The sequence below is a fragment of the Cystoisospora suis genome (genome assembly GCF_002600585.1).
Source record: "Cystoisospora suis strain Wien I chromosome Unknown contig_2744, whole genome shotgun sequence".
In the NCBI taxonomy this organism is placed as follows: domain Eukaryota; phylum Apicomplexa; class Conoidasida; order Eucoccidiorida; family Sarcocystidae; genus Cystoisospora; species Cystoisospora suis.
Genome location: NW_027155540.1, coordinates 15,056 through 33,155, shown reverse-complemented (window position 1 = coordinate 33,155; position 18,100 = coordinate 15,056). Strand labels below are relative to the sequence as shown.

Below are 18,100 nucleotides of genomic sequence, written 5' to 3'. Positions count from 1 at the left end.
ATCTATCTATCTTCTCTCCTAGTTCCGCAGGAGAGGAAAGAAGAAATGCGTGCGACTGCAATCCGGGTGTATGTACACCCCGCATCTCCGGCCTCGCCCGGCCGTTTTGAATACAGTGAAGCAAGAAGAAGACAGAATCCTGCATCATGGACGAGATGAGACACAATGAAAAAGAGAAGAACATCACTGTAGCTATCTATCCCCTATCTCTTCTAGTCACGCAAGAAGATAAAAAGAGAGATAGACAGACAGATACGCGAAGAGAAAGAGAGAACAAGAAGAAATCTAGGCCGACTTCTATCGTGTTGGAGAAGAGAAATGCATTCATATGTATACAGAGATAGATGCCCACGTGTGTTCTTTCTATGTCATAGAATACAGGCACACACACACATAGACACCACCCCATCTCGAGCCCTCGTCTAAACACTCAATACATCGTTCTCTGCTTCCCCTTCTTCTGCTATTCTTAGCTTACTGGACCGCCTTCATCCTCTTCTTCTTCTTCCTCTTCGTCCTCTTCCTCTTCTTCCTCCTCGTCATCCTCTTCTTCTTCTTCATCGTCGTCGTCATCTTCATCTATATCTTCTTCTTCTTCATCTAGATCTTCTTCTCCTTCTTCCTCTTCTTCTTCGTCGTCGTCATAGAACTGCCAGGCATCTCGATTGCCTCCCCCGGTGTCCCGGTCTCCATGAGTGAGATAGTATTCTTTGATCGCTTCACTTCGCTTCTTTTTTCTTTCTTCTTTTCTTCTTTCCCACCAAATCTTCGTAAGCTCATAGGCACAAAGAACACACAGGAGAACCAAAAGATTCACATACTTCATATATCCAGGATTCTGGCTTGTTAGACCCCCGCTTCCTCTCATGAAAGAAGAAGAAGAGGATGAAGAGAGATAGAAGAGTTCATGTCTCTTTCTCTCTTCGTTCTCAGAGTGGTTCTTTGCTGAATCTTCTTCTCCTGGGTTTCGGCTATTAGTAGACACATCAGAGATCTCTTCTTTCTCAAGGCTCTTTTCCATATCTTGACACCGAGGGTCATCAGTAGAAGAGGAAGAAGAGAAAGAAGAAGAATGACTCAAGTGTAGAGACACCTGAGAATTCACAAAGTCCTCTAAGAGACTATCAATCAAAGCGGTCTCTCTTAGAGCTTCTAAAGGAGGACCTGCCGGAGTTTTCCTACAAGGCAAAGTAATGGCAGACAATAGCCCATACACAAGAAGACACACGAAGAGACATGCCGAAAGAAAAAATATAGACATCACCCATACAGGGAGACATGCAAACATATACAGGTGACTACGAAAGAAGAAAAAAGAAAAGCCTTAATCTATCTATCTATCTATTTACCTGTCTTTCTTGATTCATGTCCCTATCTACCCGGTTGACCATACACAGCGGGATCCTCCGATGCGACGGCTACATCCAAAGTCTAAAGCTCTCAAAACGATCGACAATGGTTCTATCCCGAGTCTATCTCGGGGCAAGCTAGCTAAGTCGCTAGCTAGCTGGCTAGCTGGGCACAGTAGACACGACTGCCGAGAAGTAAGGCTCTTATCGATTCCACTCGAGAAACGAGAGAGACAAGATGAGAGAGAGGTAGCTGAGTGATGATGAGTAGAATGCGGGGGAGTGGTGCATGGTGAGTCTTCGTGTCTAGATGTCTACATGCAGATAGTAGGAAAAGTCTAAGCAAATTTATACAAACCAAAGCCTGTTCTTTACGTACACACAGCTAGGCAAGATACAGCTGTCTAAGGGGCGTCAGTGAAAGAAAAGTCCCGCCTCCTCTCTCTTCCTACCTGGCGAGAGGACTAAATAGACGAGGTCTAGACATACATATACATACTCATATTGATACATACACATATTTATATATATATATAGATAGATAGATAGTTACACATACATGCACTCTATAATATAAGGCTAGGTCTCCAGACACACGACCTGAGAAGAGAGAAGAAGAAGAATGAGGGAGTTTGCAAGTAGGCCTACCTTAGTCTTTGGTACTCGAAATCCCTAGCTTTGTTCATACCGTACTGAGACGCAGAAGGAAGATCGAGAACATCCGCTTTTAAGACTCTTCTCTCCTCGTCTTCTTCTTCATCTTCTGATAGCTTCATCTGATTCTCCGCACTTCCATGGAACCTTTCCCTTTCTTCTTCTTCTTCCTCTTCTATGGTTGAGAAGTTCTCTTTCATAGAAGACGGCATTCCGAAGACTGCTTCATCTTCTTCTTCTTCTCCTCGTCTCATTTCGCCTCCTCTTCTTCTTTCGCTTTCTCTATCAGGAAGAGAAGCTGTTCCTTGTCCCTGTTGAAGTGAAGAGAAAAGACGACGAGGAGAGTCAGTCCTCGATGAGGCGAGAGAAGGCCTTTCCTTTCCTCCTCCTCCTCCTTCTTTTCTTACCTGAAGGCTTATCTCATTCATTCCCTCGTTAGGGACACTAACACCAGAGGAAGAAGAAGAAGAAAGATACTTTCGAGATCTCTCAGGCAACGAAGACGCTGAGGAAGGATAAGAAGAAGAGTCTTTCCCATTCTTTCTTTCCTTCTGCTCCACTTTATCACCTCTCTTTGTTTCTTTCGATGGCGTGAAAGACGAATAAGAAGAAGAAGACTTCATCTTCTTCTCTTCATGAGCATATGCTGATCTCTCGGTACCATTCTCTTCTTCAATCTTACTTCTTACTCTCCCTGGTCTATCTCCTTCATCTCGCCCAACAGACAGACCTCCTTCTTCACCTCCCCCCCCTTCTTCATGCCCCCCCCAAGGGTGAGGAGAAGAAGAAGAACGGTCATGTATTCGATTCTCTGTTCTCTCACATGTCAACTCCCCTTCCATTTCTTCTTCTCCTTCTATTTGACTTGCATCTAATATTCTCTCTTCGTGTGAAGTGTCCCGTGACGGTAAGGCAGAAGAAGAAGATGCAGGAGGAAGGAGAGAAGAAGAAGACGGCGGCATAGCTCCAAAGATCTTTCCTTTACCTAGACCTCCGCCCTCTCTTCTTGTTCGATCTCCTCTTCTTGTATGTCGATGAGGGTGGGTAGTCTCTCGATCTTCTTCTCCTGTCTCTTCTTCATCTTTTCGTCTACTTCCTCTTCTTCTATGGCTTGAAGAAGATCTCGACAACACAGGATAGGTACTAGGAAAGATCTTTCCTTCTCTTCTACTTCTCTGCTGTTCCTCATCGTCTTCTTTTGCCTGCGTTAGATATGAAGATACCACTGAGCTTGAAACATGGCTAGCGGCTCCTCTTCCCCCCCCTCCTCCTCCTGGACTCAAGCCATCACTACTGTGGCTTGTTGTGGTGACATGGCTAGCTGAGTAGACACCACTCTCGCTCGAACTTGTATGACCGCTGCTTTGATCGCTAGAACTGTTAACACTTACAATACTCGGGCTTATCACATCTGGATCTTCTTCCTGGCAAAAGGTGTCTCCCTCTGAAGTCCTCTCATGCCCCCCATGTCTCTCTCCAAGTGTATGTACAAGAGGAGGGACAGGACCAAGCGACGGATAAGTAGAAGAAGAAGGTTGTCGCAAAACTCCCCCTGCAAGGTTGGTCGAAGCGAAAGTTTTCCCTATGCCTGTAGAATGATGAGGGTACTGACGAGAAGAAGAAGAAGTAGAGCTATGACTACTACTTCCCTGTGTATCGATTCTTGTTCTTTGCTTCCCGCCTCCTGCATCTCTTTCGGTATTTCCTCGACGTCCACCGGCCACGCCCTTTTCTTCTCCCCTTCTGTCCTGTCTACAAGGGGGAAAGGAGGATGAAGGAGTACCTTTGAAGAAAGAAGAAGAAGAGGTCACTTGCGAAGAAGAAAGAAGAGATGAGGAAGAAGAATTGACCTTGGAAGGAGAAGACAAGGCTGAAGAAGATAGGGAAGACGATGAGGAAGAAGACGAAGAGGAAGAAGAAGAAGATAAAGAAGAACGAGAAAGGGAAGAAGTAAGCGATCGTATATCTTCTCTCTCTTCATCTTCTCCGTCATAATACGCTTCAGATGTGGCATCTAAACGAGAACCTATATCCGCCTCTCTTACTTCTTCATTTTTTTGACGAGGCATAGACAACATCGTAGCTTCACTTTCTTCTTCTTCTTCATGTCTTTCTTCTCCTCTTCTTGATCTTCTCTCTTTCTCCACCTCCCCTTCTTCTTCTCCTCCTCTCTGAGATAAAAAAGAAGAAAGCACCTTCCCCCCTCCTATCGATCGATCACAAGCTCCTCTCTCCATCGAGACTTGAGAATCGCCTCCCCTCTGTCTCTTCTTCTTCTTTTTCCTCTCTAGCGCCATCTTCTTCTGTCGGTATTCTTCTAGAGCTCCCGAGTCAACCAGATCGATCTCTTCTTCATCTTCATCTTCTTCGTGTTCCTTGTTCTTCTTTCTCTTTCTCTCATCCCCCTCAACCTGAAGACTTCCTCTTCTCCAAAACGAAGACGAACAATCCGACTCACCATACATCGGAGAGAAAGAAGAAGAGAAGTCTGAAGAAGAAGAAGGAGCCTGGTCCATTCGTCTTTCATAGAGGAGAGTCCTCATAGATTCGAAGGGTTTCATACAGTGATGAAGGAGATCGCACAGTTCACACGCGTCGTAAGGAGATAGACGGACATCTGCGCCGATAAAGATCGACCGAGTTATGTTGCGAAACAACTCCGACAACTGAGGGTACCTGGAGAAGAACAAGGAGAAGAAGAGGAAAGAAAATCCATACAGTGGATACAGACAGTGAAGGAGTGTCCATACACACACATGGAATGAACGTTTCCCGACTGACGAAGAAGCTTATTCTTCTTCTTCTTTCATTGCTCATCTCTGGAGACTTCTATACCTCTCTCCTGACATATCCATCATGCCTCATGTCCTTGTCTTTTAAGTAAACCAAAGTTACCTTTCATCCTCTATCACCATCTTGATACTTGAACTCCATACAGAAGTCTGCGTCTCTACAAAGGAAAGACTCTTCTCATTCCTATCGACTCACTTCATACATCGGCCCATACCTACATCTCCATACGTAGACGTACACCCACGACTTCCGCATATATCGACACATGAACAAATCCATAGACATACGCCTCTCCATACCTTCTTTTTTTTCTTGGTATCTTCTATCCTTCAGGTGTATATACAGTCGATACCTAGAGCGGCCGCAACCTCACACACTTGGAGAGAGACTAAAGATAGACGAAATACTTGGAGAAAGGAAAGCCAAATACACCCGCAGACTACTCCCGAGTGCATGTTGTTTCTCTCCTATCTCTTTCTGAGAAGCCGATTGAGAGAGAGACGCAGTGTGAGTGAATAAGGAAGTATGCGAGGAGTTAGAGGGAAGAGAAGAGTTTGAAGGAGAGCATGGTGGAATGTCTCGAGGGCTGACAGGTCTCGAGATTGGAGGGGAGGCGGATGGTCAGATAAGACAAACAGACAGAGAGAGAAAGATTAGCTTCAAGAGAGATCGAGAGATCCATACGTAGATCGCAGATATAGAAGGGCAGGCAGATAGATAGATAAATAGAGAGGTATCCGTGAAAGATACAGATAGATAGACCCGTCCGCGAGAGAGATCGAGACACACGGATCATAGCAAACACGCGAGCAGATGTAGGGACACATCAAGGTAGATAGATAACTACATAGATAGATGTCTACCTATATAGATAGGTAGACTTAAGGGAGATAGACTAGAGATAGACAGACTACAGAGAGATAGATTGAAGGTATATAGATAGATAAATAAAGAGTAGACAGATAGATGAAGGAAGGTAAAAGATGGCTTGAAGATAGATAGAGATATAAGGATGTATAGACTGACTGGTTTAGATTGGTCATGAGGAGATAGAGTTGAGCGGCGGAGATTTCCCTCCGTCTTTGTACTCCACCCAGACTCTCAGGTGTCACTACACTTGGTCGTCTATCTCCTGTGTCTTTGCGTTCTTCATTGGCTTCATATCTAGGGCAATTTTCATCATTGTCTCTTTCTTGAGATCTCATGCTTTCTTCTTGCGTGCCTGTTGTTTTATCTCCACCCCCTCCTCGTCGTCTCTGCTCTCCCTTGTGGGGCTCCCAAGCAAGAAGATACTCCGATTCGATCCCTTCATTCTCTTCGGATAGACAGCAAGACTGACTTGTCTCAAGATCATCGATTTCTTTCTTAACTCGTTCTAGCTCCTTCTCAATCTCTTCGATGGTATTGAATAGCTCTCTATTCCCTCCTTCATCTCTCTCTTTATCTCTCATCTCTTTCAGACCATAGACATCATCTTCTCTTCGGTCTCCTTCTCTTTCTTCTCTGCGATCTGTCTCCTGTAAAATCCTTCCTGCTATGATGTCTCTTGCCTCGCTTTCTTCTCCCCCTCCCCCCTCTTCTAACCGCCCAAGTCTCTCGTGGATCTTCTTTTTCTTCTTCAGCCGTGAGCTCTCTTCCTCTCCTTCTTGTTTCTCTTGCTGCTTGCGGAGAAGTAGAACCTGTAGACCTTGCCGTCTCTCACGTAGCTCTTGGAGATACTCACGATGCTGTTCTTTTCTTCGATTCCCTAGTACCGACTTCATCTCCTCATTCTTCCCTTCATCTTTCTCTAAATCTCTTCCTCTCAACGCCATCATCCTCTTTTCTTCTTCTCCTTCTCTCTCTCCTCCTCCTACCTCTTCAAAGCGTGGCGACATTGTAGCCTCTGTGTATCTCGTCGTTTTCCTTTCCGCCAGACCTTCCTTCTCCGGATAAGAAGTCGAATGGGAAGAGAAAGAAGATGAAGAAAAAGAAGAGGAAGAAGAAGAAGAACGAGGATGAGAAGGCGAGGGATCGGCTGTCCCGTTTGTGGTCGGAGGTTCGATCATGACTCCTCGAGTTAGAAACTGAGCGAGGCGTCGGCAACCGCTTAAGTCAGGCCTCCATGACGAGATAAACACAAGCAACGCTAACGCATAGAAAAAGGCGTTCTCTGAAACATAAAGAATGAAAGGAAGAGGGCAAAAGATAGACGATGAAAGAAAGAAAGGAAGGACATGGGCGAGGAGAAGAAGAAGTAGAAGACGTAAGAAAAGAGTGGAGTTAGGAGAAGAAAGCGATGAAAGGAAATGACTGGAGAAGAAATGTCGTTTGGGGGGTGAGAGAAGAGGAGAGAAGCTATAGTCGACAAAGAAGAAGAAAAAGGCAAAGGCCAAACAAATCACTGAAGAAGACGATGCAGGAAAAGGAGAGCTATGGACTATGACAAATGAGGGAAGAGAAAGAAAGAAAGAGAAAGAACGCCAGGAACAAAGAAGGGAGACTTCCTCCCTCTAAGACATCAAATGACGAACTTCCCGGAACGGCCAACCCATCCGTCTACCTGACTTTCATGTATCTATCTATCTCCCCTCAATCTAACTACCTATCTATCTATCTACCTTAGTCTATCTATCTATCTTGAATCCGTCTATCTATATCTAATCTACCTACCTATTTCCACTCTACCTATCCATCTTTGATCTATCTATCTATCTTTAAGCTAACTATCTATCATTGGTTCTATTTACCTAGGTGTCTCCTGAAGACCTACAGGGCGGAGCGTGAATGATAAGAGTTTTATCTAGTTAAAATTCTTCGTCTCCGTCCTTCTTGCCTATACAGAAGAACGGCTCTACGTAGTATCGAATACACAGGAGATGATGAGAAAAGAAAACAAAAGAACACGAGCCTCTTTCTTAAGAGCTAGATGTAAGGCAAGGATATTCACTTGGTTCATCCCTTTTCTTTCTTTCTAAAGAGGAACAAAAAGGTGAAAAGAAGAAGAAAGATAAAGAAACAATCACGGCGCCCAATGAGATACATAGAAATCCCAATTTCCCAAGAACTTGTCTTCTCAAGTTCCAAGAGACTAACCACAATGCCGAGTGTATGTACACCTCATCTCATACATGGAGAAAAAGAAAAGAGAGCCGAAGAAGGAAAAGAAGGAGAGAAAGAAAGAAATAGATTGAAGACTCTTACCTGCATGAAGAAAGAGGGCGAGAGTATTTGATAGATTAAGTGAATATAACTCCTCTCTCTCATCCTGTATAGTAGTGTATGTACACCCCAAAAAATTCGAGAGAAGAAAGGAGGAAAGGGCAAGACAGCAAAAACAGAACACACAGAGACAAGGAACAAACAAAATGCATAAAGTCCACATCCTCTTTTTCTGTGCTCTCTTCTGTTTCTTTCTTTTCTTTCTTTCTCTTTTCTTGAGAGACCACAGACAGTTGGGGATTCACGTTTGGGTAGGTAGTCGAAGATGTCTGCCTTCCTGGATGTTTTCTCACGAAGGACAGATTTCGCTCTCTACAAACACATTTCACATGAGGCCCCTTTGCCTCCTCTCTCAAAGCTCATCATCGACAAGCCGGGATGGTGGAGTTACGACCTATCTACCGCCTCTAGCCTCTCTATCTTCAGTCTAGATATCTATCTATCTATCCCAAATCTATCTATCTATCCTAAATCTATCTATCTATCTTGAATCTATCTATCTATCTCAAATCTATCTATCTGTCTATCTATGTGGCTTGAACCTCTCTACCTATTTAGCTATCTATATACACTTATTTCTCCTTCCAGACACTTGTCTATTGCTTATGAGCTGCAAACTTCATGATAGATGAAGATAGATACGGAGATAGATTAAGCGAAGAAAGAGAGATAGTGATACGTAGATATAGATAGATAGGTAGGTTGAAGAAAGACGGACAGAAGATGTGAGGACAGATGAAGGATAGTAGATAGATCAGACGTAGACTACCACGATGAGTAGACTGAAGAGAGATCGACAGATATATAGACCAAAGATAGATTTATCTGTCTGTAGAGATAAAAAGATTAAAGACAGACAGATAGACACGGTTCTACAAAAACATAGACGTGACGAGAGAAAAGAAGAGAAAAAGAAAGAAAGAAAGACTGAATGCGTGAATGAATGATGAAAAGAAGAAGGAGGTCATACATACCCATAAGAGAAATCGGCGAATTTCTTCGCTCATTCGGAGTGTATAGACACTGAAGTTGCTTGTCAGCTTTGATAGTTGCTGAGATCGCCATTAGCATCAGTTGCATAGAGCAGACAAGCACAGACAGAGAGACAGAGACAACATACAGAGGAGCGCTTGTAGACAAGATTCAAGCAAAGGCTGAAGTAGATAGAGGAGATACATCTCTATGAATAGGCCTTCCTTTCTTCATTAGCTTAAGAACATCCATCTCTCCTCCTCCTCCTCCCTTTCTTCTCTTCCGTTGAACTGGACCTACTGCTGATAGTTCAACTTCATCTACATACAGCATCAAACTACAGAGACAAAGAAAGCTTTCTTTATTTCTTTCTCACTCTTTCTTTCATTCATTCAGTCGTTCTTTCCGTCTTTCTTTGAAGAAAGAGAAACCGAGATAGCAGGAGAAAGAGGAGAGAAGAGCTTTTTCACAGTCCCCACGTACATACGCAGAAACATCGCCGTTACTACTATGGTCAAACCAAGTAAGACGGTCTCCTGTGAAATCTGACAGAAGAAAGATCTTTCGAGATGAAGGAGGGAAGCAGAAGGCTCGTCATTCATGTCTTTCTTGTGAATCCGCTGTGTCTTGTCCTCTTCTTTGAAGAAAAGAACACGACGCAGACCCCCGTAAGAAGAGACGAGACAGAGAATGAAGAAAGGGATCGATAAGGGAAAGAGAGAAAGAATGACAAAAGACAGAAAAGAAAACTTCTCGTATCTATCTTTAATCCATCCGTCTTCTATCTACTTTTTCATCTATCTATCTACCTCGAATCTATCTATCTATCTAAATGCCTATATATCTATATATATGTAGAGAGAGTGAGACAGATATCTATGTATTTATGGTCACGTTGTATACGTACTTGTTGCGTATGTAGATGTATATCGTCGAGTGACGTTAAGGATCCGTGAAGAAGAAGAGGAAGAAATTCTTCACCGAGCTTCTCACTGCCATCTAGCATCATTAACAGATCTGAAGGAGAAGAAGAAGAAGAACAAGATGCAGACGACGAAGAAGAAGAAAGGAGCCGATCTCCCCGAGATTCAAGATGACCAGGCCCCCCCTCTCGCCCTTTAGATCGATTTCCAGAGAAAGACAAGAGAAAAGAAGAAGATGCAGAAGAAGAAGAGCTTGAAGAAGAAGAAGAGATTCCCTCTCTAGTCCCTAGAGCTGCTTCGCGCGCCATACGTGACAAGAGAAGAGTAGACGGATTTCTTCTTCTACGTATGAGATTGACAACGAGCTTCGATTCTTTCTGACGAGAATGATGGATATAATCCTGGTACCAACAGGAAAGAAACTCATCCTGAGGCCTCTCTTGATAAAGCTTCAACAAGCAGCAAATGATGGTCGGGTGCTGAAGACACAAGGGGGGGAAGGACACACACAGACAGAGAGGCAGAGAGAAAGAGATCATAAAGAGATATGAAAGAGACAGGAAGAAGTTAAGAAAGAAAGAAAGAAAGAGGGAGACAGAAAGAAAAGAAAGAGAAAGAGATAGGAAGGAGTTAAGAAAGAAAGAGAGAGAGAGGAAAGAAGAATGAGGATTGTGTGTGTATCGGGAGGGTACAAGAGGAAGGGAAGGAGAAGAACAAAGAGAGGGAGCGGAAGACAGAAAGAACGAGGAAAGAGAGACAAAGAAGAGAAAGTGGAGGACGAAAGGAGAGAAAGATAAGGAAGAGTCTGCTTGAAAGATCATAAGAGAATATGACGGATGGTAAGAAAGACTATACACGGACGTCCTATCCGATAGGAGGCAAGAACATAGTGAGAGAGAGGGGGGGAGAGAAGACGGGTTGGATCGGTAGAGAAACATAGAAACTTATTCTCATACTAGTAAGGACCAGGAGGAGGAAAGAAAACATAAAAGAGACAAAACCAAAAAGAAACAGAGAAGAATCAAACATCAGATGGCCACCGATCAGGTGTACGTACACTTCAATTAGCAGCCTCCCTGAAAAAAGAGGGAAGAGAAGGAAGAAAGCAAAACACACACACCCTCATATCAATCATAGACGCAGCTATCTCTCTTTGATGTATCCATCTTCGATCTATCTATATGTGATATAATACATCCAGACTACAATGGAGCGGTCTATTCAAGGAGCCTGCTCGTACACACCCCGTGTATATGCACATGTATTTATATACCCCCATCTATCTATCTATCTATCTATGAATGAATGTGAGGTGTGTATGTGTACCTTGAAGAGTTGCCAGTAGAAGGGAGGCGGGTTCCAACTTCCATGTGTAGATCGATCATCGAGAAGGTTCTTTCTCGTTACAATCGAGTCATATTTCATAGTTAGGAAATCGCACAGTGCATGCAATAAGACACCGACTTTCAAGCTATCTTCTTCTTCCTCCTCCTCTTCCTCTTGGTCCTTTTCTCCTTGTTTATGAGCATTGTCTATCTTCTCTTCTTTCTTTTCTTCTATGTCTTCTCCGTGCATTTCTTCTGTCTCGTCTTCTTCGCCCTCGAAGGTGGATCTTCTTCTCGTACTTTTCTTTCCTTGGTCAACGTTCCTTATCGCTTTGCTCGAGCCTTCTTGCCCTTTCTTCTTCTTGCTCTTCTCGTCTTGTTTCATAGAAGAAATCCGAGACTTCTCATCCATGGAAAAAACGTCATCTCTAGTGCTTCTATGAAGAGAAGAAGAGGAAAGAAGACCTGCTTGCCTCTTCATCTTCTTTTCTTCTTCTTCTTTTCTTGAGAGAGCTAGCGCAGAAGAAGAAGAAGCAGAGGCGGAAGATGAATGATGGTAAGGAGAAGAGTGAAGGAGATTATCCATCATGGACTTAGACAACGAATGGGGTCCTAGAGAGACATCGGCTCTCTCGACTGAAGAAGAGGAAGAGGAAGTGTAAGAAGAAGAAGGAGACACAAAGAGAATCTCTCCCAATTCAGCAGCAACTTCACACATCCAAGAATACCCTTCATAACTCGTTACCAGAAGATTACATGCCTCCTAGGAGAAACAAAGAAAGAAAGAAGGACAGAAAGAAAGAAAGACAGATCGGGAAAGAAGAAGGCATAAGAACGACATGTGCAAGTCTCTCCAGAGAAAATTCCTTCTCACATAAAGATCTCTGCTCTCAGATCTACAGTCAACTGTATATACACTCGAAACAGATCTCTACATCTACCAGCATGAGACATATATGTATGTGTACATGTATGTATATTTACAGACAGAGATTATACCTCCGAGAGAAGAGAGAGAGAGAGAGAAAGAGCGGGGAGTCCGCACATGCGCGCGTGCGTGTCTGAGGCTGTGTGTGTCTGTGTGAACTGTAGACAAGAGGAGATTACCGCGATGGCTAGATGAGACACCTCTGCAAGTCTTCCCTTCATTCCTTCATTCGTTCTTCTAGATAATGCTACCCGACAGAAGAGACACGACGAGAAGAGAAGAAGAGAGTGACTTGGCTTCTCTATTCTTCGAGACAAGCATTTTTTCTTCCAGACACGCAATAGCTAGCTTACAGCCCGCATTCATCCACTGAATTGGACAAGCTCGATAGGATAGCACGTACATACAGGCACACACATGTAGGCGAACATACACGCAACGGGTGTGCATGCAAACATGCAAATGCCTACATATCTCCATATGTTTACATAGAGCTAGAGATACAGTGAGAGATAGAGAGATAGATAGAGGAAGTGAAGAATGTCTATAGAGAAACAATCGTGTCAGAAAAGAGGGTGTGAATGTGAAGAGTGTAGGTGTGTCTCCATATACACTCTTCACATTCACGTATCTATCTATCTATCTCTCTATGACTATAGAGACAAGAGAACGTGTGATTCCTCCTCATTCTCTCTTCTCTCTTCTCGAGTCGATGATCGCTTCTTTTTCTCCTTTCTCCTCTTTCACTCTACAGTTCTGTTTCATAGAGCCCTCGCTATCTACCTATCTATCTGACGAGGTAGATAGAATACACACACTAGCTCTATAGTCTCTCTCTCGATGTAAGTAGATCTACATATATATCTATGAAGAGATCTCTATCTGTATAGAAAGAGTTAGAGTGAAGTTTTCTTTAAGGAGAGGAAGAACACGAAGAAGCACAAGAGGGAGAAGACGAAGAGGAAGAAGAAAACCACAGAAAAGGAGAGGCAGAAGAAGAAAGATTCGTCCTCGAGAGAGCTGCTTACATGGTTAATTTTGCGAATGCATGCAAAATCTTCAGGTGTCGAAATATCAAAGACAGTCACTCTCTCATCTTCTTCTCCTCCTCCTCCTCCTCCCTGCTTTGAATAGCGACGATGACTATGAGAAGACCCCCTCACTCCACTACTACTAGTAGTAGTAGTACTCGCAGACGAAGAAGAGGGGAGAGAAGAAGAGGTAGATGATAAGAGGAGGGGAGTATTATGGAGGGGGCTGGTAGTCGACTGTTTCTTATACCATGCATATTTATAGGAGCTATACTTCTTTAAGTGATCGAAAATCCCTTCATCCATTATCGCGTCAGTCGCCTTGATCGCATTTAACGCCTCTACCACACACCCACATATGGAGATACATATGTAGACATAGACTACCAAACACGACATATACAGATAGATATGAAGAGATACATAGACAGACTAGAGAGAAATAGATAGATTAAAGGTAGACAGATAGACAGACTAAAAATAGAGAAGTAGATAGATAGATAGACAGACTAATGATAGATAGGTGGATAGACTAAAGATAGATAGATAGACCAAAGATAGATAGGTAGATAGATACAAAGAAGTTGGAGGAATGTTGGGGAGATACGTGAAGGAAGGAAGAGAGAAAGAAGGAAAGAGGGAGAGAGAAAAAGTCTTTTGTCTGTAAACAGGATATGTATTCATGTGTAGACACCTCCTCCATCCCATCGTCCCCTTTCCTCTTCTTCGTCTTGTTCTTTTCCTATCTTATCTCATGCATAAAAACGTGACGTACACAGACGCCACGTCTACCTGAACAAGCAAAGATACGTTACATGCATTGATACACATATATACATATACATACTATACAGGTATTCATACATATATATACACATGCATACTTCCGCGTTATACATGACACAGCCTTTCAGACGTACATCCCTACATCTTGCCTATGGAGCTAGGTCCCTTTTCTTCTTCTTCTGTGTGTTTCTCTCCCTACACAACTTCAACTCCCCCCGTATCATACCCTACGTGTACAGATCCACACACGTCTGTCTGGCTATGTATTCACTCATACATTTATATACCTAGCCGTAAGCATAGATAAGGACAAGTATCAGAAGATGTGCAGAAAGACAGGGAGTGTCAGCATAGTGTTTGGACGAGAAGAAGAAGGAGAAGAAGAGAACAGAGAGAAAGAGAGACAGAGAGGAAGTCTGTGTGGTTTTCTTCTTCTTACCTTGGAATTTCTGTTCAGAGCAACTAGGCAGCTCGATCCTATTGGTATGATGAGAAGGAGGGAGATGAGGATTGCTACTGCTAGCGTGGGTAGAAGGGGGATGAGAGGTATAATTACTATAAGAGCCCACGTTCATGTTGGATGGCCTATGAGTAGTCGCGCTCCTGTTCTCTAGTGAAGAAGAAGAAGAACAAAGGGCAGGAGGATGAGGAGGGGGAGGATAGGAAGAAGAAAAAGAAGAAGAAGAATGAGCGTGGGCATTCTGATGGGGGTGAGGAGGAGCAGGAGGAGGAGGATAGTGAAGAGGAAGAAGAGGAAAGAAACCTCCTCCTCCCCCCCCTTGTCCTCCCCCCCCTTGTCCTTCTCCTCCTGCCATCATCATGGCTGTAGAGATTTTCAAGAAAGTCATCTTAGGAAGAGAACAAGAGAGAAGGAGACGGAGAGAAAATAAGAGAGAAAGGGAGAAAAAAGGACGGAAGAGAAAAAGAAGAAGAAAAGAGGAAGAAGAATGATGGGGAAGAGATAATCTGATCCATTTTTCTTATCGAGGGATTGAGAAGGAGAAAAAGAAGAAGAAAGAAGAGGCGATCGGGTGGTCGTTCTTCTTCGACTTCAGGATGCCTCTTTCTTCTGCTAAAAATCCAAGAAGTTACTCGAGAAGAGTATTCTACTACAAGAAGAAGAGGAAAAAGGGAGGAGACTGACGGAAAAGCTCATCTCTTCCTCCCATTTTCTTCTTCTTCTTATCTCATTCTGAAGAAGAGGAAGAGAACAACGTAAAGAGTACGGACGGTCTGTAACCGTACACATAGATCAAGAATATAAGAGAAAAAGAAGGAAGATATACGCGCAAAGAAGAAGAAGAAATAGAATGAAGAAGCAGAAAGGAGGAGGAGGAGAAGAACGGGAGAGAGAAGGAGACTGAGAAGAGTCTTGAGTGAACAAGAAGTCTTCCTATGGGATGTATGCTAGACGTGAAGTGAAGAGAAAAAACTTGGAGAGAAGGAAGATCGGAACGAGACGGACGACGAAGAAAGATAGACGAGTATGCCAAAACATCTCAGGTGTACATACACCAGCGCCGCAAGCGTTACATTCGCTCTCAGCGAAACAAAACAGAAGAACACAACATCCTTTTCTCTTCGAAGATTTCAGTCCTAACTATCCGATGAGAAAAGATAATTGAGGTAATAAGTTTCGGCAGAGAAATGAACGAGAAACAAGAAAGAAAGAAGGAAAGAAACAGAAGGAAAGGAAAGAAAAGAGGAGAAAGAAAGCAGGTAGACTTCGCTGTCACAGAGAAGCAATGAAGAGAATGCTACATATAGAAACAAATATATACAGAAGAATCAAGAGGGAGTTCTTCCTTTATCTTCTCTCTAGAAAAAAGGATTTTTATAGTGAAAGTTTGCAGTTGAACACACACCTTTCTTTCTTAATGGATTCTATCTGGTCTCTCCTTTTCTTTTTTCTTATCTCCGAAGACATCTAGTAGTAAGGAAAGGAGAGTTTCCAGCTTTGCTTAACTTCTCTTACATGCAAAATCAGCCAGCAGCCTTGTTTCGAGCTTTCTTTCTTCTCGCAAGACGAGGTGGTGGTGTACATACACCTCAACTCGAGTCACAGAAAGAGTAGAACAACGGTTTCCCTCTCTTTTCTTTTCTCCCTGTACCAAGCCTCAATCTTTCTCTTTTGTCTATTTCTTAACAGTCGCTTCATACAGAAAGGAGAAGAAGAGAAGAAGAGAAAAGAAGAAGCGAAAAGATCTCTCCCTCCGTATCATCTCCCCCTTCTCTCCCCTTCTCTGTCTGCTTCGAACCGTATCGATCGATTTCCCAGCTTCTTCCTCCCCAACATCTACCTCACCTTTCGCCCGTCTCTAGTCTTTTTATCTTGATCTGTTTTCTCCTCCTCTCTAATCAATAAGCCTCTTTCCTGTCTCTCTTCATTGTCACTTTGGTTCTAAAGTCTTTGTACACAGAGAAACAGCGGCAGAAGTACGTACACCTGAAGGAGCGAAGACCGGAGAACGAACGGTGAGCTCCGCGAGGGAGTAGGAGAGGAGGGAGGCGAGATCGATACAAGCCGGCATTTGTCGCTCTCTCACTTGCTATCTTGCTTTCTTTCCTTTCATGAGGAAATAGATTTTCTTTTCTCCTTTCATCTCTTCTGCGTGTTTCTTTTGGTCCTTGTCATGTCTTGATTCTTTTTCTAGAAGAAAGGAGAATGCTTTCCTTTTCTTCTTGAGACTTCGCCTCCAAGAAGTTCCCGGCAGGTGGCTAACCTCGAGAGAGAGAACCTCTGCGGACTGTCGTGTCGACTGTCTGATTGATAATGTTTTCCATTCATAAAGCTTCTCTTCTCTAGTGGAAATCCTATCACTTCTCTTCCTTGGCTTTCCTGAAGATCCCTGAGTTTACTCATCATTCATTAAATGAAATAAATCGCTTTGAGAATGAGCTCTAATTCTCGTACTGAGAAGAAGGAAAGGGAGGGTTTCTTCAAGCGATGAAGCTACGAAGGTGAATTTCTTATCTGTCCTACTTCAACGTCGATCACAGAGAGTGAAGGGTTCCTTTTTTTTCTCCCTCATCTCACAAGAGATGGCATACATGGAGAAAAGAAGTTCATTATATCTCCTCTCTCTCTCGGAAAAGTAAATTGATCTTTGTGTGAGTCGTTCTCTTCTTTCCTTCCTTCTTCTTTTCATTTGGGCGAATGCATGCTCCTCTCTCATCGCCTCGTCTCAGGTATCGCGTACATACATACTCTATTATGTGCGCTGGTTCTCTCACTCAGTCTGGAAAATCGCAGGTGTACATACACCTGAAAAAGGTCACTACTGACTAGTATTTTTTTTTTTTTACTAGTATCGACAAGAAGAGCAGCATTGTCTCTCTGCACCCCTACAGTTTGTTTTGCATGTATTGAAGTTCTTTCGTCCAAAGCAGTTCCTCTTTTAAACCTATTCGTGCCTGTCGTCTTCGCTTGCTTCCTTTCTTTTCTATCTCTCTTCCTTTCTTCATTCGTTCTGTGTCACCGCGCCTAGCTCATGAACATCGTGATTCCTTCCTTGCGCTTACACTCTTTCTTCGTCATCCCCTTTCTTCTTTCCCTTCCCTTTCTCCTTATTCTTTTTATCAGAAATCATTCTCAGCATGTATGGCAAGGATATAAGCTGTCAGGCGCATCATCAAATGATTGAAGTCTTCTCCTCTTCGGTTCATGTTCCTCTCCTATCCTTTTTCTCCATGGATTACTCGGGACGTCTTCTCTCAATAGCTCCGAGATCTCGCTGAAAAAGTGGATTCTCCAGTCTTCCATTCTCTCACACTGCTCTTATCGTTTTTTTTCTTGAAGATCCGTTCTTGGTACTCTCTCACACACACTAACTCCTTAGCACACCAGACTCTTGTCCTTCCGAAGGTGAAGTCCACACTGGACAATCCTCACCACTACGGTAAGAATTTAGAGAGCTCTCAATCACTTCGCTATTACTGATTGATTCTTACCTCCTCACGAGAAAAGACTGCAGCTGCCTAAGATATCGGTGCCTCTCTGTATGACGACGCGGTCCGGGCGCACGGCTTGTCACCATAATGAGCATATCTCAGGCACTTGAAAAGATCTTGCCTAAACAGAAGATGCTGCTAATCGCCCGGTAGTGCTGGCAAGCATGCAGCACCTGGTAGGCACTGG

The 18,100-nt window shown here is 43.4% G+C and overlaps 3 protein-coding genes across 3 annotated transcripts; 1 reads left to right on the top strand and 2 right to left on the bottom strand.

The window, feature by feature from the left end:
• Positions 1-478: 478 nt before the first annotated feature.
• Positions 479-13,241, bottom strand: CSUI_005676 (uncharacterized protein; the record flags this gene model as incomplete). The annotated part of the gene is made up of 8 exons (XM_068065846.1): positions 13,174-13,241; positions 11,219-11,980; positions 9,877-10,371; positions 8,972-9,049; positions 7,980-8,043; positions 5,823-6,948; positions 1,998-4,679; positions 479-1,178 (listed from the first exon to the last, which is right to left on the bottom strand). Coding segments are annotated over exons 2-8 (5,862 nt in total), but the record flags the coding sequence as incomplete, so codon positions are not given.
• CSUI_005674 (uncharacterized protein) lies at positions 10,361-17,665 on the top strand (the record flags this gene model as incomplete). The annotated part of the gene is made up of 6 exons (XM_068065844.1): positions 10,361-10,368; positions 11,727-11,773; positions 13,280-13,366; positions 14,577-14,699; positions 15,018-15,177; positions 17,546-17,665. 6 exons carry the CDS (start codon positions 10,361-10,363, stop codon positions 17,604-17,606), a joined length of 486 nt encoding a protein of 161 aa, XP_067922179.1. The 3' UTR covers positions 17,607-17,665.
• On the bottom strand, positions 13,299-16,194 carry CSUI_005675 (uncharacterized protein; the record flags this gene model as incomplete). The annotated part of the gene is made up of 2 exons (XM_068065845.1): positions 14,402-16,194; positions 13,299-13,517 (listed from the first exon to the last, which is right to left on the bottom strand). Coding segments are annotated over exons 1-2 (627 nt in total), but the record flags the coding sequence as incomplete, so codon positions are not given.
• Positions 17,666-18,100: the final 435 nt, after the last annotated feature.